This window comes from Leptinotarsa decemlineata, unplaced genomic scaffold (genome assembly GCF_025532065.1).
Source record: "Leptinotarsa decemlineata unplaced genomic scaffold, Ldec_3_MD MMD2_tig00000008_RagTag_RagTag, whole genome shotgun sequence".
NCBI lineage: Eukaryota > Metazoa > Arthropoda > Insecta > Coleoptera > Chrysomelidae > Leptinotarsa > Leptinotarsa decemlineata.
The window spans coordinates 14261270-14287770 of record NW_027412537.1 but is presented as its reverse complement, the minus strand read 5'-3'; the positions used below and the strand labels follow the sequence as shown (position 1 = coordinate 14287770).

The 26501-nt window shown below is 35.5% G+C and overlaps 2 protein-coding genes across 2 annotated transcripts in view; one reads left to right on the top strand and one right to left on the bottom strand.

Moving 5' to 3' along the window:
- The window catches only part of LOC111512440 (glycerophosphocholine phosphodiesterase GPCPD1), a 29636-nt gene extending 8499 nt beyond the window's left edge, over nt 1–21137 (bottom strand). The window contains exons 1-3 of the mRNA XM_023168561.2: nt 20632–21137; nt 19127–20579; nt 3935–4402 (exon numbers count right to left, since the gene is read on the bottom strand). Of these exons, the coding sequence (XP_023024329.2) occupies nt 3935–4402; nt 19127–20458 (1800 nt within the window). The 5' untranslated portion in view covers nt 20459–20579; nt 20632–21137. The remainder of the gene's footprint in view (nt 1–3934; nt 4403–19126; nt 20580–20631) is intronic.
- Nucleotides 21138–23289: 2152 nt separating this feature from the next.
- Nucleotides 23290–26501, top strand: part of LOC111512444 (uncharacterized) — a 34150-nt gene continuing 30938 nt past the window's right edge. The window contains exon 1 of the mRNA XM_023168562.2: nt 23290–23632. Coding sequence (XP_023024330.2) covers nt 23630–23632 — 3 coding nt within the window. The 5' untranslated portion in view covers nt 23290–23629. The remainder of the gene's footprint in view (nt 23633–26501) is intronic.

The window sequence follows — 26501 nt, the reverse complement described above, 5'->3', positions numbered from 1 at the left end:
CCAAACGATCCTTTTTTGGATCGGATCTTCACGAGTGATGAAAAGTGGATCCTCTACAACGACAGGGACGTCCAGGACAGTGGTCAGACACCGATGAGCCACTCTGGCACTTCCCAAAGGATCTCTTCTGTTGACCGCTATCAGTCAACAAAACATATCCTATCCTGCTACACGACAACGCCCGTCCGCATGGAACTTAGCGTCTGCCTCACCCACCACACTCCCCAGACCTTTTGCCAATCGACTACCACCTCCGGCAATCAGGACCAGGCAAAAACGGTCGACTTCATCGAATCCCGGGAACCCAATTTTTATACTGACGGCATTAATCGAATTGTGTTACGTTGGCAAAAGTTCACTGATTCAAATGAAGCTTATTTCGATTGAATTGAATAACTGTCCCCTGAGATATTACTGTTTTAAGTAGAGTCATAAAAACGGTCGAAACTTTTCAAACAGCCTACATATTTCATTCATTCTGCTTAGAGCTCAGCTCTTTGAGAGGGCCCTTCTAACATTTTATAATTGAAAATTTTTTGCCAAAAAAATTATCCTATCAAATTTGTCTATTTCTAGTCATGTGTGTCGAAATAACCAATGAAACCATCATTACACTGATAACTACCCATGGATAGTTTTCACGGATAGTTATCACTTATGTCATGACATTGCTAAGCAACCAACACAATAAAGTTGTTTGACATTTCAGTAATTCAATTTATTTCGAAAATGTCACTTCCTCGCTTTGGTGTTCAAAATGTTGCGGCAATTGACAAAATCATTGAAGAAAATACACCAAAAAATACTGTCAATAGTAACCGAGGCAAATACAGCAAGATCAACGGAATATCATTATACGAATTGTTCTTTTAATAACTGTGTGTTCAATAAATAATTTTGTTCGAATTGCAAAAAATTTTCTCACCGAATATCCCTCGAACATTGATAAATAACTCATAATTTTATCACAACTTCCTCAAGCACGTTATTTTAGGTAACATCCCTCCGCCTTCGGCGTCGGGATGTTACCAAATAACGTGCTTTCGAAAACTGATAAAATTATTTCGTTAGTTATCAATGTCCTTGGGATATTATAGCTGATAATCACTTTGAAACAAGTTTTTCATAATTAACATACGTTGGTTGCCTTTTATATTTCGGGATTAGAGAACAAAAACAAATATTAATCATCGAAAATCACTTTATTGTTTTTCAAAATATTCCCCATGAAGATCTATACACTTTTGCAGGCGTTTGAACCAATTGTCGAAGCACTTTTGCCACTCTGATTGAGGTATCTCCAAAACGTGCATTCTGACTGCAGCAACCGCTTCTTCAGGTGTCGAAAAACGTTGACCTCTCAGTTTGTTTTTTACGTGCGGGAATAAAAAGAAGTAATTTGGTGCCAAGATAGGACTATACGGCGAATGACTCATCAAATCGATGTTTTGGGTGCTCAAAAATGCAGTTGTTTGAGCTGATGTGTGAGAGCTCGCATTGTCGTGGTGATCCGTCTTCGCCGGTTGGTTTTCCCGATTTCTTGAAAGATATCTGGCAAACAAATGGTTGTGTACCCCTTAGAATTGATTGTTCCGCGTTGTTCTAGAGGTACGGCTGCGACATGTCCAGTATTTCCAAAAAACAGGCGACCATTTGCTTGGAAGTGCTTCGTGCGCGAACGTGGATTTGGCTCATCGTGAATCACCCATACAGTCGACTGCTGTTTACTTTCGGGCTCATACGCGTAAATCCACGATTCATCACCTGTCACGATGTCATAGACGTGTTTCGAAGCACCGCGATCGTATTTTTTGAGCATTTCCTTCGACCAATTGGCACGAGCCTTTTTTTGAGCGATTTCATTCCATTTTTGGGCCGAGATTTAAGTTACTGTAAACAACACAAAAAGCGCGCGTATGCCAAAACGTTCTGAATACGTATAAGCTCAAAAATGTCCAACTTTACGATAGAGCTGTCAGTTGTCAGATTGCAACACTAGGGTTGCCAAATCCCGAAACATAAAAGACAACCTATCGTAATAAAACAAACTTCAAACAACATATCGTATTCAAGAATTGTATCTAATAATACCAGTAAACCAAATAATAAACAGTAAATTTACAAATCGGATACTACATGCATACTTTGAAAATAATTAGCAATGAAACAGTCATACTGTAATTCAATTCATTGATATTTATCAATATAAGATTTTCAGTAGACTAAATTTCTAAACACGTGTTGCAATACAGCAGAAACAATGGAAAAATAAAACGTCATAAGGCATATCTAATCTGAGAAATGCAAAATGTAAACAAAACATTCAATTTGTTTTTTATGCAAACTGATATGAATGTCTTCCATTATATATTTTTCCTCAAACTGTATTTCATATGAGGTTCTGCTGAAGGAATTATGAGACAAGTTGAAAGAGGGAATCCTAAACTGATATCTAACAGAAATCAAAACAGTTTGATGGTAGTGTCAATGAGAGGCATTTTCAACGTATGAATCGCTAAGAATAAAATTCAAAACATTCATGTCCCCCAGTCTTGCTACACGGTAGAAGTAGGCAAATGTCTGCCTGAAAACAACTACTATCCTGGCTGATACCACAACATATATCGATTTACATCTGATGAAACATTTGTGAACTTTTTCTTGCAGATGAAATTCTTGTTGATACTGACCGGAAATAAAAGATTTCGGCAATTTAGTTAAAAAATTTCAGTCTGAAATCAGAATAAATCTTAAATTAGTTTCGATTTATCTTTTAGTTTGTTGCTAATAAAGCGTGTTCTTTTTTATTTGGTTAAACTATTATTTGTTTAAATAATCCTTTACTCGTCAACCCTTCCATGGCGGGCACACTGGTAATTTGATAGAATATTGTAGGAGAGAGAAAATGAAGTGGGATGAATTCGTATTCCCTGCAGTAAATATCATACAAAAATCAACCATATTGGATGAAGATTTCTTTTGGAGCACATCTATCTTTTCTAAGTTGGCTACTCTGTGTATTGCTATAAGTGTCAGTTGTCAGATGTGGTTGATATTTGTATTTGTATAGAAAAGAGATAATAAAGTGGGTGAGTTCCTGCTCCCTGAACTGATTGTTGTGTAAATACAACAAATCAATCATATTGGATTAGGATTTCTTTTGAAGCATATTTATTTTTTCTAAGTTGGCTACTCTGTGTATTGCTATAAGTGTCAGTTGTTACATGTGGGTGTTATTTGTAATTGATTAAGAAAGAGATGAAAAAGTGGATGAAAATTTCTTTAGGAGTATTTGTATTTTTTCTGAGGTGGCTACATTGTGTATTTGTCATTAGTGCCAGTTGTCACATGTGATTGATATCTCTATTGTTCAGGTTCAAGTTTTATTTGCTATTGTGATCATTCCGAATAAAAACATAAACTTACAGGGTACATGGATCGTGACAGATATGCTACTTGGAAGAGACAATTCAAAAGAAATTAAAAATATCACAGTTTAAGGCGAGATTTTCATAATTATTCAGTTTGCCCTTTACTACACTTCTGCAGATTATCTACTGATTTAGCTTTGCTTTTTTCAGATTGTAGATGGTTATAAACCCAAAATAACAGTTTAAAATATTGAGTCCTCCACAATAAATGTCGACTAAAGAATATATAATTCAACATGCTTGTCGGCACGACGAAGATTGTTAAAGTGAAGCAGCAAACGTCAGGATGAATTAAAACGTGGGAGGAAAAGAGAAGACAGTAGCTTGTCAAGTCAAATTTATGGTCAAGGGCTTCTTTTGTAACTCTGGGCCATACTTAATTGGCCTTCCGACCAGAGTAAAAATGAGGTGATAGTTACGTCATCGCCATTTAATACTGAGCCACAGTGAAAAGCAATTACAACATAACTATAGTGGAATCAGATTATATTTCATTCACTTACCAAACTGGAGTCTCTCAAAATATCCTCCGTATGCACGTTGATCCCCAAAATCTCGCTCATCTTAGCGAACTGCACGGCCGAATTGATGGACCAACATCTCGGATCCTTGTACTGCTGGTAAGTTTTACTCTCGCCGACCGTCAAAAACATCACGGGATACTTGTTCTGCTTCAATCTAATCACCTGGCAGATATCTGGATTGAAACACGAGAAGATTATTCTCCTGTCGCCTCCGTAGCGAAGGACGACGTCGAGGATGGTGTCCAGGTACAAGTTGAGGTCCGTGGGGTGGTACAACTCGTAGGTGCCGTCCTTCAGTTGCATCGTCCATTTTATTTCGATGTTGAACCCGGTGTGGGAGTCCAGAGTTTCCAAGCATTGCTGCAAGGTCGGGAACGGCTGGTGATCGTCAAGATCTTCGTCGAAGAATCGGGGGTTTTTCGATTTGCCTTCTGTTAAATGATAAACCTGAAAGTTTTCCATAATATAATGTTTCATTATTTTCCAGATTTAAATGTCATTTAGAAAAAAGACATGGAGAAGTAAAATTCTTTTGTTTTCGAAAACAAACCAGAAGGCAAAACATAGAACTGAAGAAAACTAAGTTTTTTGGCCATAAAGAGTATGCTAGGTGGTAATTGAAAAACGTACCGCAGTGCATAGCTGCCAGATAAATAACTTTTCGCAAAGTCATTTCTGAAAAATGAGGTTTTCTGAGTTACCGGAATGTTTATCTCTAGGTGCGATATTCACCATTAAATTTGTTTGAAGGTGATTGACAATGTTTCATGATGAATTTCACTAGTTCGGAAGAAGAGAAGATCTTCATGGACCAATCTTTGCCAAGAGTGAAAGCACGTGCTTAAAGATTCGCCAAGACATGGGGAATACCCACAACAGAAAGTGAGGAAAGTTAGTGAGGAAACAATACCCAAATACAGTCCGAAAACAGGACAACTATGAAGCCGTCAACGTCATCAACATGAGTTCCCGCCCGCTCACGGGAATAGAGGAATCCTTGTTGAGGAAAGGCCTGAATTTCGCCATTACGCCAACATCTGTGCCCACTTTGGAGATAATTACTGCAGTGGAATCCACCAGTTCCCTTATTGACCAGACCGAGGCAGAAGAGTTCAGACGGAAAATTAGAGAACAGCTGGATCGAGAACCAGTTCCAACATCTAACATCAGCAGTGAAGAACGTAGAGCTCTGAACTGCCTACGTAGAGACAATATCATCAAGATCCTATCTGCAGATAAAGGAAACGCTACTGTGGTAATGGATACCGTTCTCTACGAACAGAAGATCGAAGAGGTTCTTCAGAAGGGACGATACACAAAGATCGTACAGGACCCTACTGCATCAATCGAAAAGAAGTTGTACCAGATTTTGAAAAAACACCAAGCCTATTTTTCGTACAAGGAAAGATCGTGGCTAACACCCCACCACAGTAAGCCCCCTCACTTGTATGGACTGCCCAAAATCCACAGGAAGGACGTTCCGCTTAGACCGATCATCAGCTCCAGAGATTCGGCTACTCAAAACTTGTCTAGATTTTTACTTCCCTTAATACAACCATTACAAGGAAAAACATCGTCTTTTGTGAATAATTCAAGGCATTTTGTCGAACTGCTAGGGTCAATTGAGGTCACACAGGAAGATCAACTAATTAGTTTCGACGTGGAAAGCCTTTACACCAACGTTGCGGTCGAAGAAGCACTCCGAATCATACAAAGAAAGCTATCCGAAGACGGGAACCTGAAAGAGAGAACGAATCTACCTATAGAAGTAATTATGGAATTACTAGGATGCTGTGTACGAAACTGTTATTTCCAACTGAAGGACGAATTCTTTACACAAGATGAGGGACTGCCAATGGGATCGCCACTTTCACCAGTCATAGCCAACATATAAATGGAGTGGTTTGAAACTCTGGCCATTGAAGAAGCCCACAAGAAACCTCGAGTCTGGTTGAGATATATTGACGACACCTTCATAATATGGAACCATGGGAATACTGAACTAGACGCCTTCCTGAAACACATCAACAGCGTGAGACCTTCCATCACTTTCACAATGGAGCAGGAAATCCACAACGAATTGCCATTCTTAGACGTTTTGGTGAAGAGGACCGACACTAAGTGGGAAACATCTGTATACCGAAAACTCACTCATACGGAACAGTATCCAACCACCATCAATCGACTAAAAGAGGAATCATCAAGACTCTATTAGACCGTGCTTTTGGGCTCTGTAATACGAAGGAAGGTCTCGAGAAGGAACTAGACATAATCAAAAATCATCTTCAACGGAATGGCTATTCCAAAGCGACGGTATAAAAGACTTTCGCTAAAAGACAGCAGGAGCCTCGCAAGGAAGAGAAGCCGTCACAACCAGTGCTTGCACTTCCCTACATCAGAGGAGTATCGGAGAGGATAAGAAGAATTGGTTCCAAGTACAACATCAGACCTGCTTCAGATCCGGTAACACTATCCGTAGCAGCCTCACGAAAACCAGGCCACCAAACGCGGACTGCGATTCCCAGAATTACATTTACCGGATACCCTGTGAGTGCGGAAAATCCTATATTGGTGAAACTAAGAGGCCATTGAATGTTCGCATTGCCGAGCACAAGAAACACACACAGCGAAGGGAAACCAGCAAATCAGGAATAGCAGACCATGTTTGGACCCATCAACACAACATCGAGTGGTCCCAAGCCGAGATCTTGCACAGAGAGGAACATTGGTTTAGGAGAAAATTGAAGGAAGCCGCATACATGTTGTCCAACAACGTATTCAGCCAGGCCAACGTAGAAATACGCAACATATGGAAACCCATCATCAAGCGAAAAATGGCCAACTTCCGCCAAAACGGTCATCTCCCACGGAACCAGTGAAGCGGAAAATGGAAAGCAGGGATAAGTGAAAGTATTTGAACGACCTATAAATAGTCATCTCTCGGAGGAATCAGTCCAGTCATCACCCGAAGACGATTGTAGATACTAACAATCGAAACGTCGTGAACTAACGTGACTTGGAATCTCTACACTTTTTATTTTTATTTTCTTTTTTCATTCCTTTATTTTTGTTTTTATTTATTCAATTGTTCTATTTTTACTTGTAGTTTATTTCACTATTATTTCATTTCAGGTTTATTTTGCTTAATATAATTGTTATTTTCAGCTATTCATTTTTAAATATTCTTTTTTAGTTGTTTCAGGGATTTCAAATCATTTTATATAGTAGACAATGGAAGTCCGAACTAGTGAAATTCACCATTAAATTTGTTTTACCACAGTTGGAAGGTCCAACAATTATACGTTGATGGAAATAGAATACCATGCTTATTGAAAGTTTCCTCTGTTTCAAATATATCATTTAGAATTGGTAAAGCGATTTTCTGCACAATAACTCTTATACCTACCTTTCATATCCATTTTCAACAAAATACTTGAGATAACTGAATTTGTAATCAGTCAACTTTTAAACGTATACGCGAAAAGATCTAATATGCAGCGATATTATAGTGGTGATGGATTAGTAAATAGTGCTATTAATAATCTACTGGTTGAATTGCATATACCTGGATATAGATATTGACCTGGTACAAAATTACAAAAACGTCTTGCTCTCGGACAAAAGGATTTAAATGGTTTAGATGAAGCATGTAAAACTCATGACATGAGTTATTCACAAACTAAAGCTAATAAGGCTATGATGCGATTCAAATCGAAAGACAATTCTTCAGGAGAAAAAATGGCTGCCCTAGCGGTCGCAGGGACAATGAAAACTAAGATTAAAATGGGGATGGGTTTACGAAAACGTCAACCACTAACTGCGAATATAAAAAAAATGTATCAAGCTACCGAGTGGAATGAAGTAAGCGATTGAGGGATGTAACAAGGAATATTGAATAGTTTCTTGAACTTCTCAATAACAACAATGTAAATTAAACCATCCGAGTTAAGAAGAAAAAATCTAGGACGAGACGTGAACGACACAACAACAAAATATGGATGTTGATATAACAGATGATTTGAAGCGTGCTACAAAAAGAAAATTCCAGAAGGATATAAATGTTATTCCAGATAAAAAATTAAAATAATCAATTCAGGTGAATAAAAACATAAGTTATCTGCAAAAAAAAAATTGGAGCGACAAATCGAGACAAATCTCCAAAAAAATTATGAGCAGAATGGACTGAAGCAACCGCTGCAGTCAAATTTAAAAAAAAAAGAAATTTGGAGGAACAGATTGAAAATATCAAAAATTAAAAATTATCTCTATAAAAATACTGTAATGTGGTAAATCTGGTAAATCTACCAGTGTATTATATAATTTCCAACGAGATGGTTGTCAAAAAATCTAAAAAGAAACAATCGAAGAGAAAGAATATCTCTAGGAGAAAACAAGGTTGAAGAAATGTAGAATCAAACGAGGGATGTATTTTACGAAAGCAACACGAAAAAAGAAGAGTCAAATTATTAATAAAAAACCAAAGACTTTAGGTGAAGCGGATTTAAAAATTATTTAATTAATTAATTCCAGTTAAGAGTCAAAAGTATATGGTCACAACTACCAATAATGAAAAATACAAAAAAAAAACAAACAGAAAAGTTTCAATGTTGAGTATATGGATTTTTTTTGTGCAAAAAATACTGTGAGAACGAAAAAGCCTCGGGCAATAAAACCAAACATAACCTAAATTGAATTTAACTCAAACCTAACCTTACTTTGGCTGAATTGAACTTAAAACCCAACCTACTCAAAACAATTGCTCAAAATTGGTCGCTAACCTCAATGCAACTTGAACCTAACCTCAACCCTGATCATCAGTCTCATCTTTGCAGTTGAAATTTTCTCCCACAGACGTAACCTCAAAACTCGTATAACTTTTTTAATGTTCGCCATTAGGGGTTGTCACAATAGACTTTTTGTCATATTTTTGGACGAGTAATTAAAAGAAATAAATATCAAAAGAAGTCAAAGGAAAATCTTTTCGTGATAATGAAGTGTAAAAAACATTCAGAAAAAATCGACTAACCTAAGTTGAAATAAATATAAATCTAACCTTACCAAAAAAACATACTTCATCCACGAAATGATTGCCTAAAATGGGTGGCTAAGCTGAATCCAACTAAACCCTGATCTTATTTTCACACTTGAAATTTTCCCCCATAGACTCAATACGTAACCTTAAAACTGGTATAACTTCTTTAAAGTTCATCATCAGAGATATGGTGTTTTTGAATGAATTAAAAAATATAAATATCATCAAAATCGGTCGCGGGGAAATGTTTTCGTCCGAATGAAGTTGTGAGGACGGAAACCCCTAAAAAAAGAAAACCTAACCTACATTGAATTCAACTTAATTCTAACATATAACCTATCCTTAATCGTTTGTTTGAAGGTGATTGACAATGGTTCATGATGAATTTCACTAGTTCGGACTTTCATTGTCTGATATTATATAAAATGATTTGAAATCCCTGAAATAACTAAAAAAGAAAAATTAAAAATTAAAGAAGAAGAATAAAAATGAATAGCTAAAAAAACCACTATCCAAAACGCTAATCATCTTTACAAAGATTGCTCATAACACTGGTCTACAGTGGTTTTGTTGCCCTAGATATAAGATTGATTTTGGGTGTATTTATACTCACAATTCATGAAATTATCAATGGTTTTGTAACATTTGCTCTCGTTTTCTTTCAAACATTCATTTTCATTCTACATTACAAAAATTCGAAAACAAGAAACAAAATAACAGATATATTTATAATCTCAGTTTTATTTGGAAAAAAATATGATACTTTGAAGTAAATAGAGAGGGAAATTTCGAAAACATGTTATATTTTCATGAAACGCCTTTTAAGGGCGTTTCTTTTATAATTTTTCAGAGGACAATCTATTTTTAAAGACCAGCAGTAATCGGCCATCATGTGACAATCACATCGACCCTGATATCTTTCTTCCATTACTTTTAGATTCTGGTGGAACCGCTCTCCCTGCTCCTCACTATAATTTCATAAATTATCTGAAAATGTATCCAAATGGTTGCGAAGATAGTGTAACTTGATACTCATATTTGCTCCTAGAATCTGAAAGTTTGTCAGCATATTTTGTACAATTTGTTCATAATTTGGTGCTTTATGGTTACCTAGAAAATTTTCGACTACCAACAAGCTTTACTTTCCGGAACAGTCATAACTTTAATAAAATCAGTGTCTTTCATCAATTGCCGTATTTGAGGACCATCAAATATTCCACCTTTCAACTTTTCCATACTAAGTTTTGGAAATTTTCTACAAATATATTTCAAACAATCTCCTTCCTTGTCCAAAGCTTTTACGAATTGCTTTATCATTCCTAACTCAATATGCAATGGTGGAAGTATAATTTTGTCTCTGCTCACCAACGAATCTCTTATTACATTAGCTTTACCGACAGTTAAAGAATTTCTTTCAGGCCAAACATCTTGTTCCCAATGACGTTGCTTTGCTCTACTGTCCCACATACAAATGAAGCAAGGGTATTTCGTGTATCCACTTTGTTGACCATGTAAAAAATTAACCATTTTTAAATCCGCACAGATCGATCATTGATGCTCCGAGTAATTGATTTCTTTTTTTCTAACTAATTTGACATTTTCATATTCTTCTTTTAGTTTTGTAGAATGGGCAATTGGAATTGATGCAAATTTATTTCCATTATGCAGTAAGACGCATTTTAAACTTCTTTTACAGCTATCAATAAAAAGACGCCACTCAGTAGGTTTGTATTCTTTCAAACTCATGTCCAGAAGCAGCTTCGCAATATTATTACAGTATACCAATCCTTCATTTTCATCAAAAAATTGTAATAGCTCACTTTCTCGCGTTCTGTACGTTGTAATTGTAACTGTCGGTGCCAATAATTTTTTTTCTTTCAATCTTGAAGCTAACAGTTCTGATCCTTGTTTTGATAAATTTAGATCACGTATTAAATCACTGAGTTCATTTTGAGAAAACAACTTTGGCGTAGATGTTTCACCCTCCCATTCACTTCCACTGGTAGACTGATTCGATTTCTGTGAATTTGGCAACATCATTATTTCTGAGGGCATGCGAATCACTTTTGAAACATAAATAGGCCGAGGGAGATTTTCACTGTGTAAGACAGGACATTTTGTAGAGTGCGAGTCTGGATATCTCCACGTTTGATTTCGATTAAAACCTTTAGCATCTACTACGCAAAAGTAACAATCATCGAAATGATTCTTAGGCTCCATCCAGATCATAGGAATACCAAAGTCAAATCCCGATCGTTCTCCTTTTTTCCACAACCGCAAAGACTCAACGCAAGACTTACAAACTTTATTAGGAACCCATGATTTATCTAATGTGTCCATTTTAAAACCGATATATTCAGCATAAGTTTCCTTAACAAAGTCTGTGATATTTCTTTTTTGTTTTTTTGATATATAAATACCACAAATATAACAGAATAAATCACTACTATATTTGCACTCAACAATTGAAACAAAATATTAACATATAACAGCTTATCCAGATTTCCGTGTTAGTACTTCAATATTATCAAATAACTGAGTTCTCAGCTGTTTTGCAGAGCAAGGAGCCCGAGAAGTGGGGATCACGTGATGTTTGTACGCGCAAAGAAGTTGCGCAGAAGCCTAATCATGACTGAGAAAATAATTTTTTTTTACTAACAAGCCGATTATTATTAAAAATACAAGATACGTAAAAATCATAAAAAATAGAGCACATTCAGTACTTTTATAAATATATTCGTGATTTAGGCACTCGAAAACATAAAAATTTGCAAAAATATCAAGGGCAACACAAAAATTTTTTTTTTGTAGAGCTGTGTAATCGGTAGCTAAGCTAATTCCAAGAAAAGAATCGTTAGCATTTCGAAGCTCCATAACTTCGAATCGAAACAATCAACTTTCAAAAAGAAGAAACAATGGAAATCAAAAGGTATTTTCAACTAGGTCTTTCTCACTCGGGGATAATAACACCGACGTTATGTAATATTTTCGGGTCTAAACTTGTCACCTTGCAAACAAACTTGGAGATATTTTTGAATTATTTTTCTGACAGCTATGTCTTCTGGTATATTTTCAACAACTCAATCTGTACAATAGTGAATTTTTAGTCAATTGCTGGGCCATCAACAGGGTTACTTGTTGATGGAGGTTTAATGCTTCTGGGAATCGAGTCCCAATACAGATATATTTCAACCTAAAACTCTTGAGGCTAGTAAACTGTTCCGCAGAACATTCTACAAAGTTAAATTGCAAGTCTACAATTTCATTAGGTTGTTTCAAAAGTGTGTACGTTTCAAAGTCATGTGTTTTTGTAGCTCCTTATCTCAACAAACATTCATTCTACTGCATCGGTATACATACTGATCAATAAAGAATGTTGTACTGTTCATTCAAATTCGAATTGAACCAAAGTACTGCCGAAACAGACCAAAAAATCAACCAGGAATTTGGCAATGATGGTGTTAATGATCGTCCTGTTCGACGTTGGTTTGCGAAATTCCGTTTCGGAGATTTTAGCCTCGAAGATTAGCCCCGAAACGGTCGACCTACATTAAATCAGGACAAGGATTTGAGGCCCCTGGTGGAGACTGACTCATCACAAACGGTGCGTCAGGTGGAAAAAGAATTGGGCGTCAGCTCTCATACGGTATTTGATGGTTGAAAGGTCAAAAAGCTAGAAAAGTGGGTGCCCCACGATCGACAGAAATTCACGTTTCGAGGTCTATTCTTCTTTGCTTTTGCGCAATCAAAACGATCCTTTTTTGGATCGGATCATCACGTATGATGACCAAACCTAGCAGTCTAACGTCCTTCCTAATGAAAATCGTTGAAAGGTTACTGGATCGATACATAAGAGACGAAACGTTGAATGAAAGACCTCTTGGTGCTCCTCAAAATGTGTACCAGCCTGGGAAATCGACAGATTCAGCGCTGGACGACTTAAACAGACTACTATCCAAGTGGCTGGACGACAAAGAAATGGCAGTAGCTGCTTTTCTAGACATCGAAGGTGCATTTAATAATGTCTCCACGGACGCACTGGGAAAAAGAGGAGTACCAGAGAAGTGTCGATGGATAAAAGCCAGGCTAGAAGGGATGATATACATCACTCTAGGAGAGGATAGGCCTGGGATATGCTGACGATCTGGTGATAGTCACAAAAGGGAAATTTGCAGGCGTCATCTCGGAACGCATGCAAAGAGCCTTGAACATCGTCGGCAGATGGTGCGAGCATGAGAACCTCTCAGTGAATGCCCAAAAAACCACTGGCGTCGTGTTCACAAGGAAAATAGTGATGCTACGACTAAAACCATCAATACTCAATGAAGTGGAGATTCCTTTCGCCACGAAGGTGGCGAAGGTGTGACTTTCGATCACAGGCTCACGTGGAACCTCCACATCCTAAAAACAGCACATAAGGCCAGCATGGCCCTGGGAATTTGCAGAGGAATGTGCGGGAAAAACTGGGGGCTGAACCCATGACACTCTGGTTATATACAAGGGTAGTGAGACCCATGGGTGTAGTGACTTGGTGGACAAGAACAAAGCAATCGGGTACGGCTAGGCTATTAGGCGGCACATAAAGTCCTACTCGGATTTCCACCATTGCACATCTACATACAAAAAGAAGCTCGACTGGTGACACACAGGCTAATGCAGGAATAAACCCAAATCGGCCAGTCACACGGTGCAGAATACTTGAAACTGTACAATGAACTGAAAGCAGATCCAATACTAGGAATGCCCGTGAATAACACAGTTGTGCCGTACAAATTTCAAAAAGATTTCAAAATCATCATATCAAGTCGAGAGGACTGGCAAAACGACCCACCGGTAAAAGAAGAAGAAACTTGGTATACAGATGGCACTCAGCCTCGGACATAATGCAACTGTGTTCCAGGCAGAAGTAGCGGCCATTGAACACTGTATAGGGGAAATAAACAGGCAGAAGGTCACAAAAAAACCATTGGCATTTTCCCGGCACCCAGGCGGCAATTAAAGCGCTCAGCTCATTTGAAGTCTTTTCAAAACTAGTGGGATGCTGTCGGGGTGCACTCAAGGAGCTAAGGGTCCAAAATAGGGTCACAAGGGCAATGAGAAGGTCGATGTTCTAGCCCGTGAAGGCGCATCCAAGGCCAAGATCGGTCCAGAACCGTTCTGCAGGGTAGCGAAAGCATGTATAAAGACATGGATGCAGGCCGAATCGATAGATTGGTGGAATAAGCTCCCAGGAATGGGGCAGGCGAAAGAGTTTATGAAGAAGCCATCGCCCAGATTCACGGAAGACTTGCTAAACCACAACCGTAAGATTGGAAGGGTAGTGGTGGGTCTACTAACGGGGCATAGCCGGCTCAGGAAACATATCAGCAACATGGGTCTGACAGAAGAAACCCAGTGCAGGTTATGTCAAGAAGAGGAAGAAACCGCACTGCATTTGCTTTATGAATGCGAAACGATAGCAAGGCTGAGACACGGAAGATGCAGGGAAAAAAACCAGAGGCTTCCAGCCATATGAAGGGGTCAGTGTCAAGGCTAGGGAGTCTCATCATGGAGATCAAGCTAGACAATGATCTCTAACAACCATGGAGCATCACAATAGATCTGAAAATCAGGCCATGGGCTAGCTCCCCGACAATCTAATCTAATCTAATGATGAAAAGTAGAGCCTCTGCGACTCTGCGACAACAGGAGACATTCAAGACAGTGGTTGGATATCAATGAGTCACCCAGGTACTTCCCAAAGGCGAAAACCCAAAAAAAAGACCAAGATTACACGTTGAAGCAATGATTCAAATGGAGCTTATTTTGATTAAATTGAATAAGTATTCACTGAGATATTACTGTCTGAAGGCGACTCATAAAAACGGAAAAAACATTCAAAACAACCTAATAGAAATTATAGGTTTGTTTTAACTTGGTTAATTCGTAATACACAATTAGAAAAGGGAAATGTCGAAACACTATGTTATTTCAGTTGAAATTTTTGAAGATAGTTTTTTCCGTAAACAATAATAAATAGCCAAAATCGATAAACGCAGTAATTAGCAACAATCTTTAAAAGTAACTGGAGCTGATACTGACAAGACAGTATCATCTCCACTACTATTTTAACAACGTCCCATTTGCCTAATCACTAAAAATAATATACAAACTGACACAGTGATATGAAAATATTAACACTCTAACAGCTAGGAAAGTTGAAGTTCGAGGCGCTGATGAAACCGTAACTATGAATTAATTCCAAAAAAGTTCTGTAAATGAAATTGAAAAATTCTGTTAATGTTTTTGTCGTGACACCAATTCCAATTTATAACATACATTTTTACTTATTATAGAGCAGTATATAGTAAAAACTCCTCTAACAATGAGTATGCTCAGATGCAGTAAAGATCTCAAAGGTTTTCCTGCAGTTACAACTGCGACTCTAAAAAAATGTACCGCAGTTCTTATATGAAAAGCCATAGCTTCAATTACTCATGAAACAGCTTTATCCTCAAAACTATTCGACTAGCTTACTCTTTGAATAATCTTCAAATCTTTAAAATATCAGTTTACCGCTTCAAAAACCATATTCTTGAACTAGCTTTTTTAGCTTGTGCTGTTATTTTGGGTAGAAACGTATTTTTGTAGCGTTTCTTGAAAATGAATAATGAAACTGTTCTTAATGAAGGAAGCCCACAAAAATTTTGTATCTCATTTATGAACTTCTGAAATGAATTCGTAATTACAACTTCATAGGCATGTTAGCTATCAGAGCGATTTTATTTTCGATTCATCATGTTTATTTATGATGAAGAGCTTTCATACAACGTAAAGAGTTTGCTAGAAGTCTAGCAAATTTACAATCAATCAACAAATACAGGCTTGCTAGGGATTTTTCAAAAATGTAGGCCGAAAAGCCAAAGCATTTATTTACAATCGAATACAACTCAATTTGATTCAACAAGAAATTTGTTTTAATTATGTTACTTCATGAACTCCTTTTGCACTCCGCACGCTGGTTTCTTGCTGTCAACGAAAAACATCATCTCAGCGTCCGAAGCCGTCAGGGTCCATGGAAAAATCCTAAAAAATAGATTATGAATGTTTTCAGTAAATCCACAATAGATCTGACCCGATACCTCAGCGATTCTTTGGAATATTTTTTAAAAAAACGGGAAAACTATTATGAATCAATATAAAATATACTGTTGCCTCACTATATTTTCTCTATTTCTAAGTTGAAATACATAAAACTGACCTACCGTGATTCACAAAAACTCCATTTCTTCTCTTGGATACATAGTAAATATCCACTTTTAAACTTGGAAGTTTTTCTGTTCGGCTTTTCACTGAACCTAATTCTTTGGGCTTAGATGTCTCTCATCTTTTCATTCAGGAACCACCATAGCTTCCTTGTTATCTCTCTTGGTCAATTCGAGAATTCTTTTAAAAGAAAAAGCACCACACCATTAGATTTCACTCATGTTTTGAGGTATAACGATAAATAATTCTCTAACCCATGGTACTCAACCAGAATATACAAGGTGTCTCAGGACTGAATTGCAAAACCAGTTAGTTGAGATACCAGATAGTTCATGAATCGCCACTTGTGACATATATTCAATAATTAGGCCAATGACCTCGTAGTCGACACCTTTGAACCACAAAAAAAATTCATGTTCTAATCTGTGTAATGAAAGAACAGTTTTGGCATAATAATGAATGATTGAAATAGTAGAATAGAATATTTGTACCTATCCTGTAATCCATAAACTCTGCCTTTTGCCACATTTTTTCATAACAACTTTTGTTCCTTACCCTTGGCATTGTATATTAACTGTATTTTGTATATAATGGTCAATAAAAGCATCAACTATTATTATAATTATGTCACATGAAAACATGAAACTTTACCTTAAATATCAAAGTGAACCGAGGGTTTTTTTATGAAAAAACTACAATTTTTTTTTACATTCTTGCTATAGTCAAGTTTTTCCGCATAGAAAAAAGCCGAATGAAATTTAATCAATACTGCTTAAGAATGATTTTAAAACTATCAATTAACAATACAAAACATTTTTTATAAATGTACGTAATAAAATAATTACCCAGTATGAGGCGAGGTACAATTTGACTGGGATAACAATGCACATATCAGGTTTTTTTCTTGTAAATGCAATTTTGCAACACCTTGTGTATCTCAACTCAGTGAATTGTGAATCTTAAATTTTTAGTATTTAGCCTAGAGTTGCCAGCTCTGAAATTTCTACAACAAAGCAGATTGTTTTATTGCATTATTTTTATTTTAGGTATTGACAACTAATCTTGTTCAAGTTATTTAGTATGTCATTATTCTCAAGGGTCTCCCAATCGGGGTTTTCCAGTTGGTTTTCTAATGTATGTGTCTTTTCTAATCCACTTATCGTCATGAAATTTAATATTCTTGAATATCTTTACCCAAACTACCCTTCTATTTAGGCCTATTTCCATGTGAATATTGTAAGCTACAAATAGCTACATTTTTAATTCCTTTATTGTTCCTTGTGCTCCTTATCTTGGGACTAAGCCACTATTATGACCTTTTCCTACCTATGTTAATTGGAACATCTTTTCTCTAATGACTAAGCTGACTCCCTCTCTAACTTGCTAGGTGAAATATTCATTACATTTTTGAACTTTGTAAGAGTACACTCAGAATAAATCTTGTCTTGTCTACAGTACATCTTGCCAGTTTTTTTATCCTACTTTTTCACAAGAGTTAATATAATTCTTGTGTGTATTAAGTATTAATACTCACGATAAAATAACCATGAGTCAAAATAACACCAACTTGAAGAAAATGTGATTTTTCATAATCATAATCACCATAACAAATTTCTCAACAGCATCATCACATTATTACTATGTTATAATAAAATTGAAAAATAGATTCATGTGGGTTTTACATCTTGTACATTCCTCACCATAATTTAACAAAAATATGATACAATCAAAATTCTATTAATGATATTAATTTGTATGAATTCGTCAACTTTGAATTGGAAACAGTGACTCAAATTCATTGTTAAAGTGTAGCATTTTGACCACAACAATTGGATTAGTACAGCAATATAAATACTAATACAACTTCAGGTGTTACTGAACATAAGTTCAATGACATTTACAAAACTCTATAAAATACATCAATGCACTACTTATCTCAATGACGCTCAAGTGGCTTATCATTTAGATCAAAGTACAAATAATTGTGTAATATTGACATTATTCATATTTGTGTGTTATTGACAATATGCCTTTTTCAAATAAAAAATAACAAAATTTATTGCCATCTATCAAAATTCAGAAACGTCCTTTCACATTCCCCAACAGGAATATAATTTTTTGAGCAAATAATTCAAAAATTGTATTTTCTTTAGAATCTTTGGCCTGGAGAGTTTTTGGAGTTATTATTCATGATTTTCATAGAAAAAAAGTTTAATCCACAGGAATGTGGAAAAATTTCAACAACAGTTACAAGGCTAAAAGGCCCCACAGTATTTTTATTTTAAAATCAATTGTGCAATCAACAGTCAAGGGCCAGTTGACAATTTAAATTCTCGATTATTTAATCTGCAGCTTCAACTAGCAATTCCCTATAATTAGTTTAAACTGTCGATTATATATATATATATATATTAAACAGGAACTGTCAATTAGCCATTCAACGATTTAAACTATCAATTAGCCATTCAACAGTTTAAACTATCAATTAGCCATTCAATTGTTTAAACTGTCAATTAGCCATTCAACAATTTAAACTGTCAATTAGCCATTCAATAGTTCAAAATGTCGATATGCCTTTCAATAGTTTAAACTGTCGATTGGCTTTATTTGATAGTTCAAACTGTCAATTATACAGGCATAGTAAAAGTTTAAGCTGTTGATCACCTATTCTAATAAATAGTTCAAACTGTCAATTACCTATATGAGACATTCAAATTGTTGTATGCCTTTAGCACCTTAATTAGTTTAGGCTGTTGATTACCTCCAGTCGATAGTTCAAACTGTCAGTTACCGATATGAGACAGTTCAAATTGTTGTATGCCTTCAACCAGGAGAAATTTAATCAAATAGAGTAAAATATAAAATACCTCAAACATCTAGCACTATTTACTCACTTTCAGAAGTCTCAGCTGATCTAGGGTGAGCTCTTTTAAAGGAATCTCCAGCATATCCATTTCGCACAACTCCTTCTTCTTCTTCATCGAAATACACACATGAAAATCATGATATATGATAGGCACCAAGTCCTTGCTCAGCTGTACATCAAACTCTACAAAATCAGCCCCGTGTTCGATAGCGTTCTTCAAACTAGCAATAGTATTCTCCCGAACCTCGGCACAGTTTTGGACCTTGGCCTTGAAGCTGGAGCCGGAGCCTCTGTGACCTACATCCAGCCCTGCGCGGGTCTTTTTCCAGTGTCTGGCATAGGAAATACTCATATCACATTTGAAACTAGGCAGAGGCCCAATGACTAGATAATCTAAACGAATTTCCCCTAAAGGCCGATGTTTGGTGCTGGTAACAGGCAAAACTATACTACCCTCCGAAGACTGTAGCACAGTAGGAAGCAGATAACTGAAGCCGGCGTGGTAGGGGGGTTCCCCGTCGCCGCACCTAGAGCTGTATATATATAGATCGATAAGAAAAGCTACGTTAGCAGGAAATAGCACAGTCGACTGGAAAATAAGCATGTCGTCTTTCCTGATTTGATGGCCAAACTGACTCTGGGGTTGGAACGTAGGGTCTTCATCGTTCAAACTGGCCACCTCAGTAAAAGAGTGCTTGGGGTGCTCTACGGAATCCTGAGTATCTGCACTTAACGATTCCTCTAAAGCCTCCGAGAGGGATTTTGGAAATGAACTATGATGAGCCAAGCTCACAGGCGTTACTTTCATATTAATAATTCTGTTTTGATACTTTGGTCTGAATAACCCGAGTGAATTGTTATACATTTTGAGTTGTATGACAGTTTCTTTGTTCAGCCAGCCTTTGTCCATTCTCTCCTGGTAACTATAATTTCCGTACTCAAGGGGTTCGTCTTCTAATGTAGGCGAAGCGGAAGAAATCGTGTCCAATACTCTAGGTGATAAAATAGTTTCCCAGTTACGCACAATAACCTGAATACCTGCTTCGATCACAACGCAAATACAGAACCTGAATTCTATTTTCTTTTTTTCTGGGATTTCAATAACGCCGGACCATATTGTTGGATCGTCTTCTTTTGTTAGCGGAATACATCTTTCGGCCTGCCACGAACCTAGCTCGGGCAGGCCCCCTATGACACAAACACTCTCTTCATTTCTCAGGTCGTGTACCCTAACACGGAAAAGCCAATTTCTGGGAGGATACTGGATTGACCTCAATGATGTGTCGGAGATACTAGCTTCTCCCTTTCCTGCACGAATTCCAGAATTACTGGGGTCTTCAAGGAAAAACCAACGTTGCATTTTTAGTTTTTATCACAAATTTTCGTTAGAGGTTATGAAGTAATTTTCTAAACTTCTTGCTAATACTGACAACTGGGGTCAAAACAATACAATTTTTGGCATTTCCTGAGTCCTTTTATATCTACAAACAAACCATTAGTAATTTATAACAAAAAGGAAATTGTTGATATCACCTGGTCACCCTATTGATAAAATACATGGTCCTAATTTTTATTGGTTTTTTCTTTTAGATAGCCCAAACCCGAAATTCAAAGAATACACTACCTGCCACAACTCTACTGTGACTCTGCTACAATACTGACGGGAAACCGACAAAGAGGGGCGATAATAACAAAGTGCATTAATTTATCTATAATAATTAGGAAGTAGTAGTAGAAGGGGAAAGCTGGAACTCAACGCTTAATGATGAAAGGAAAATGTATCTGTTTTGTCTCAGCAATGACGAGTGAAAATAAAAATTACTCAAGCTTCAACATTCCCAATTCCCATACATGCAGAAAAAAATTTGCAAATTTCCTAAGGAATGCAAAACGGAAAATTATTCAAATTAAAATATAAATCGATTATGCAACTGTGTTATACGCTATAGACCTATAAAGATATTGAAAATCATTATTTCATTGGCGAAAATTGTAACGTACGATATTTGATTATCCAATAGAATAAAAGGAGTATTTTTGAGCTTCCAACAATTTCAAGATTATACAGGTGGCAAGAGTTCGTTCGTTTGTAAAAAAATATATAGCTTCGTGACTCCGACCACCAAACTAAAATCCAGTACAACCAGGACTGTCTAGTGTCAGTAGAAACTTGGCTCCTGTGGTTATGATATCAAGAGTTCCCTAGGTCGAGAGTTTTTAATGAAATATTTCACATAATAAACTGAGATTTGTTTACATAGTATACTGACTACGAATTTAAGGTAGGCGCATATCGGATCAATCGGTGGACTTATATATAAATTCAAAAACTCGCCTACATTGTTAACTGTCAAATATAATGTAAATTGTCATAATGAGTCTATCAAATATATTTTTTGAATTCACACGTTTCAAAAATATAATCATCATTCCTCTGCTATGTTGATAATTCATTTAACCGAAAATAATCCTGAAATTGTATTTTCAACATTCCTTATTATAATAGACGTGACAATCATATCATATCAAATGCTTCATCTTTTGCTGAATGCCATTCGATTTACAGCACTCTTGATTCTTCATTAAATAGATACATTAAACACACTTCGTCATTCTATTCAGAGTCGCTAAGTGTACACCGTGTACACAATAGTTTTATTTGGAAACGGTTTCGTTCCATCTACCAACATGTCAACAAAGTTGGGTCATTCTCATTTCTCACGTCGAGGGATTTTGACAAAACAACGAATCGGTTTAACATCAGAGTTTCTATGGATCTTCGGTTATATGCACAGAACTATAAATACATTATAGTTCTGCAATGATTATGGACGGTACCCATAATCGTTGATAGTTCTGTGCATATAAATAAGTTATAGTTCTGTGGTTGTATGTAATCTACGGCCAAATGTCAAAATTTCAATGGGGAAAAATCGCACGAATTGCCAACCTTGTAATTACATGAAAAATTACTGCCTCTCATTTTTAAATTATTTGACTCTGTTCGGATAGAGCTTTTTGGCGTTTTTCAATTCTAACACAATTTGATATCATAGAAAATGGAAATGTTGTTACGAATAGTTCACATCATAGATCATATCGAATTATAATCTCGTTTGAAGCACGTGTATTTTTTCTATGTTGGCTATATTCTATTTGTCATCAATGTCAACAGTGCGTAATGTTGGTATTGTCTATTTTCGAGATTCATCTGCTGTTTAAAAGTTATTTTCAATGTTTTGTCAGTTATGATATTGTTTATTTTTGAATTTCATTTGCTGTTTTAATTTCATTCACTTCCATCAATATTCCAAATATTCAGTTGGAGCTCAGAGAATTGAAGTAATGGCGTGAACCGTTTATTTGACAACTGACACTAATGACATAAACAGACTAGCAGAATCGAATAATATACAAGTAGTCCAAATTCTGATTCAATCAACTTATAAAAGCGAAACGAATAAAAAAAGTATTGTTGCGCATAAATTACGCCATATTCTATCTGGACAAAGTAAATTATTTGGAATTTGATAAGCTGTAATTTTTCATTTAATTTTTTTAAGGTTAGCTATTCGTACGACTCTCCCGATTCTGAAGATATTTTCAAAAATAACAACATTTCATTTCTAGTTTGAGTTTATCGTTATAGTTACATAGAACGTTGAAATGAATGAATTGGATGTGATTGGGATAGGTAACTTCATAAAAGAATAATTATATTTACGTCTTAGAATAGTACTCGACTACTCAGTACTTCGGAATGCAGTTCTAAAATGTATTGGATCGCTTCATTATTTTTTCATCAAGAGTTCTGTACTTCGAGAGTGCTCACACCAGAGTTATTCCGATATTATATTCATCTTGCTCTCACAAAACTCAACAAGGGATTTCTGTGCCTTTGAGATTCTGTGCCACAGAATATATAGTATTATACGTTTTGTGGTGAACCGTTTCCGGTAAGAAATAGTCATACGACGTACTTTCATTCGTGATTTTGCGAAATTTCAATACAAAAATATACACAAGGAAAGATAAAAATTATATTGTATCGAAATTGCTAACAGGTCTCCAGTATCTATCATCTTCACAAAATCGTTCTCGAATTGAGGCTAAACGACATGCGCAGTGATGATTTCCGGATTCCTTTCTTATTCGTCGCTTTCTCGTATGCGACAAATATTGATTCTCTTCTCATTTGATTCATTTCCGCTTAGAGGTTGAAACGTAAAGTACGTTCTCGTGTTGAAAAGTTGTAAATGATATTTTTCAATAGTTAGTCTATATATTTATCATTTGCAAATTCAAATTTACGCAACAATACGTATTACTTAACAAAATTTTATTTGTTTTGGTATTTAGCGTCAAGATATATACTTGTTTTGCCAATATGGAAGTCTTAGGGCGTTGGCTTGCCATATGGCGTCTCCGATATTAGGTGAATCGCGTGAAATATCTTTTTAGAACTGAGACTGAGTGAACATTTCAAGTGCTACGTACGTTTACGTTATAGTAGGAATTCTAAAAATTAAAAATGGTAAGGAGTTCATAACTCGCATCAAATATGGCTTCCATTTTTTTAATATTCGCTATTTCGATGTTCCTGGTACCCATACGGTACTAAATAACGAGGTTTTCCAACATTTCCACACAAAGAAGGTATTTCTGATAATTCAATCGAATTTGGCGAGGTTTTGTGAGTATCTACAAAAAATGTGTTTCTTTTCGAAATGACTTGTATTTTTATTATTAATTAGTAATCACAAAAAGTGAAATATTGAGTTTCTATATTTGGTTCACGCCCAATATTGAAAAGGAAAATGGCGCTGATGAGCTTGCGTCATCAAATAATCATAGTCTTATTTTGTATGAAATAGGGATGTGTATAGAAGACGAGTTCTTTCACTAAATGTATAGTAATGGTAGAGCAATTCTGAATAGAAATAAAACAGCTTCATTAAAGGGTGTTATTTGTAATTAGGTGTGACCTACATTTATCAACACCAGCCATCACACTTGACAACTATAAATCAGTGATGAAATCAAGATGTTTGCTAAATATTGGATTATGGGTCAGGAAATGAGTATCTGGATCATTCAATTACATTTTTAAAATCCCAAGAGACTGAATATAATGATTTGAAGATGAACGAACATATCAAACTACCACAAAAAGGAGCAACTGACTGCTCTGCTGTAAAAGGTGTGTCACAAAAGCTGGGACTAGGAGCAGCAAAAAAGGTTGTGCCAATCAATAAAAAAGAACAGTAAAGTGCCTTAGTGGTCCAAAATACTTGGGCTTTTGTTACGTCAAACAAGAAAGCAAATCGTGTGAAGTCAAAAACTAGGTTCCTTAAAGAATTGAAGGAAATGTAGCTCATTGAAATCCAAAAAGAATGACCAAGAGAGAAGATATGTTGATTCTTCTGATTATTTAAATGTAGAAATTTTTAGAAAACCAACTATAGGAAATCGCGAATTATCAGGTGTTTTCGAGATTATTAGCAGTGATCTGCAGGTTTCTACTTCTGACATTTTGTCTGCTAGGATAATGTCTTCTGCAGTAGCAGACTAAACATCATAATTGGATTGTGAATGAAATGGATGTATTCAAAGTACTGTCAACTATTTTTTCTTTCATATTTGTTTTCTAACATCATTACTTAAGAGAATTTCAATTGAAGAGAATTCACCGTTTTTCTGATACATCACGACCAAATTATCATACATTATCAATGGACAAATAATGTAAAGTCAATATACTAGTAGTACAATTAACACAAATAATTTATTAATTGTATCTCTCGAAAACTTTACATGATATTATATTATACAATGACAATTTGAGTTGAGCTATATTCCCAGGTAATAATACAGAAACACTTTTGGGAATTGTATAAATAAATTGGAAAGTAAATAATAATGGATGCTTGGACCATGTAAAATATTTATTATCATCTGAATTCATAAATATTAATTTAAAAATTCTTTTACCTCAGTAACATTTGCTAACCAGAAATTTCCTCAATTAATTTTTCAATTTGTTGATATAACTAAAGAGCTTGTATGAATTGAAAGTAAACTACATTTGACAGAAAAGACAAAAAGTGGCAAATAGGATAGGGACAGCATTGAAGGTTCCAAAACAACTTTCCCATTTTATTTCCACACTGAAGTAGAAGAAAGTGATGAAAAAAATTAAGTGTCAAAAATCTACCTTGATATATCAGTTTGAGTAGTTGAAATACGCCTATTTTGCTAAAGTTATCTGAGAATATATATTTTATAGGGAAGAACTGTGTGGGTATAGAAAGGTTCAACCCGATACATTACTTGAATTCCATGTATTTTTTTTAATCACTGACTTCATCATTAATTATCGCACCTAATAGCTTTGCCCATAAAAAATGGGCTAATATCTAGGTAACTTATCAAGAAGAACGGTTACCCTTGCTATACTTGTATAAATTTCTACTTATTATAATTTTTATTTTCATCAGATTATGGAAGGTGGGAATTCCAAAAAGTCAATAAAGAACTTTCATTACCAAAAGGATCAGTTTGGAACAGTTGATAGATTTTTCAGCTGCAAGTTTTGTTTGAATATATCTTATATGCTACAGAAATGAAGTCTTGTGAATTATCGACTATTATTGAATTGGAGGTTTTGTTTACGAACAAAATGATATCTATTACAACATTAATTATGAAACAATACAGTGAAGAGTATGTTGGCTGATTGACCCTGATAGAACTTTATTGAATAAAAGTCTGAGAGAATCATGCAGACTAATATTTGCCAATCTGAAAATTCTCTCTTTTGCTTGTATATTCTAGAAATATCTTGTTACATATTTAAAAATAAAAAAAATCATTTGCACTCAATAATAATGATCAGTTATTCAATCAGATTAACCACCATCTTAAAACACTTGAAATAATTCTAATGTAACTCTCAGGGGACCTATCTCTGATGGTGTAAGAATGTACAATAAGCTCCCCGAATCAATTAAAAAGACTTCAAATTCAGAAACCGTCTCAAAACTTTTCTGTTGTCGAAAATGTTTTATAATACTGAAAAATTTTATTCCAGCTAATTGAATATTTTCATTCAATAATATATATTTTTAAAATTGTCAGTTTCAAATGTGAAATGTCTACTTATATGTAATTTGTGACGTGTTATATATTACTTTCACTGTAATCTGTAAAACCAATGAATGAATTGAATTGAATAGTGTACACATGATATCATCATTACATTTTTTTTCTTAGTAAGATACAAATGTTTCAAAGTATATTTTGATGTGAACCACAGAAATAATGAAAATACACTAAAATGGACTGAAAAAAGTTATGGATTTATATAAATGTTTCTTCAAATCATTTAATCTACATGAAATCCT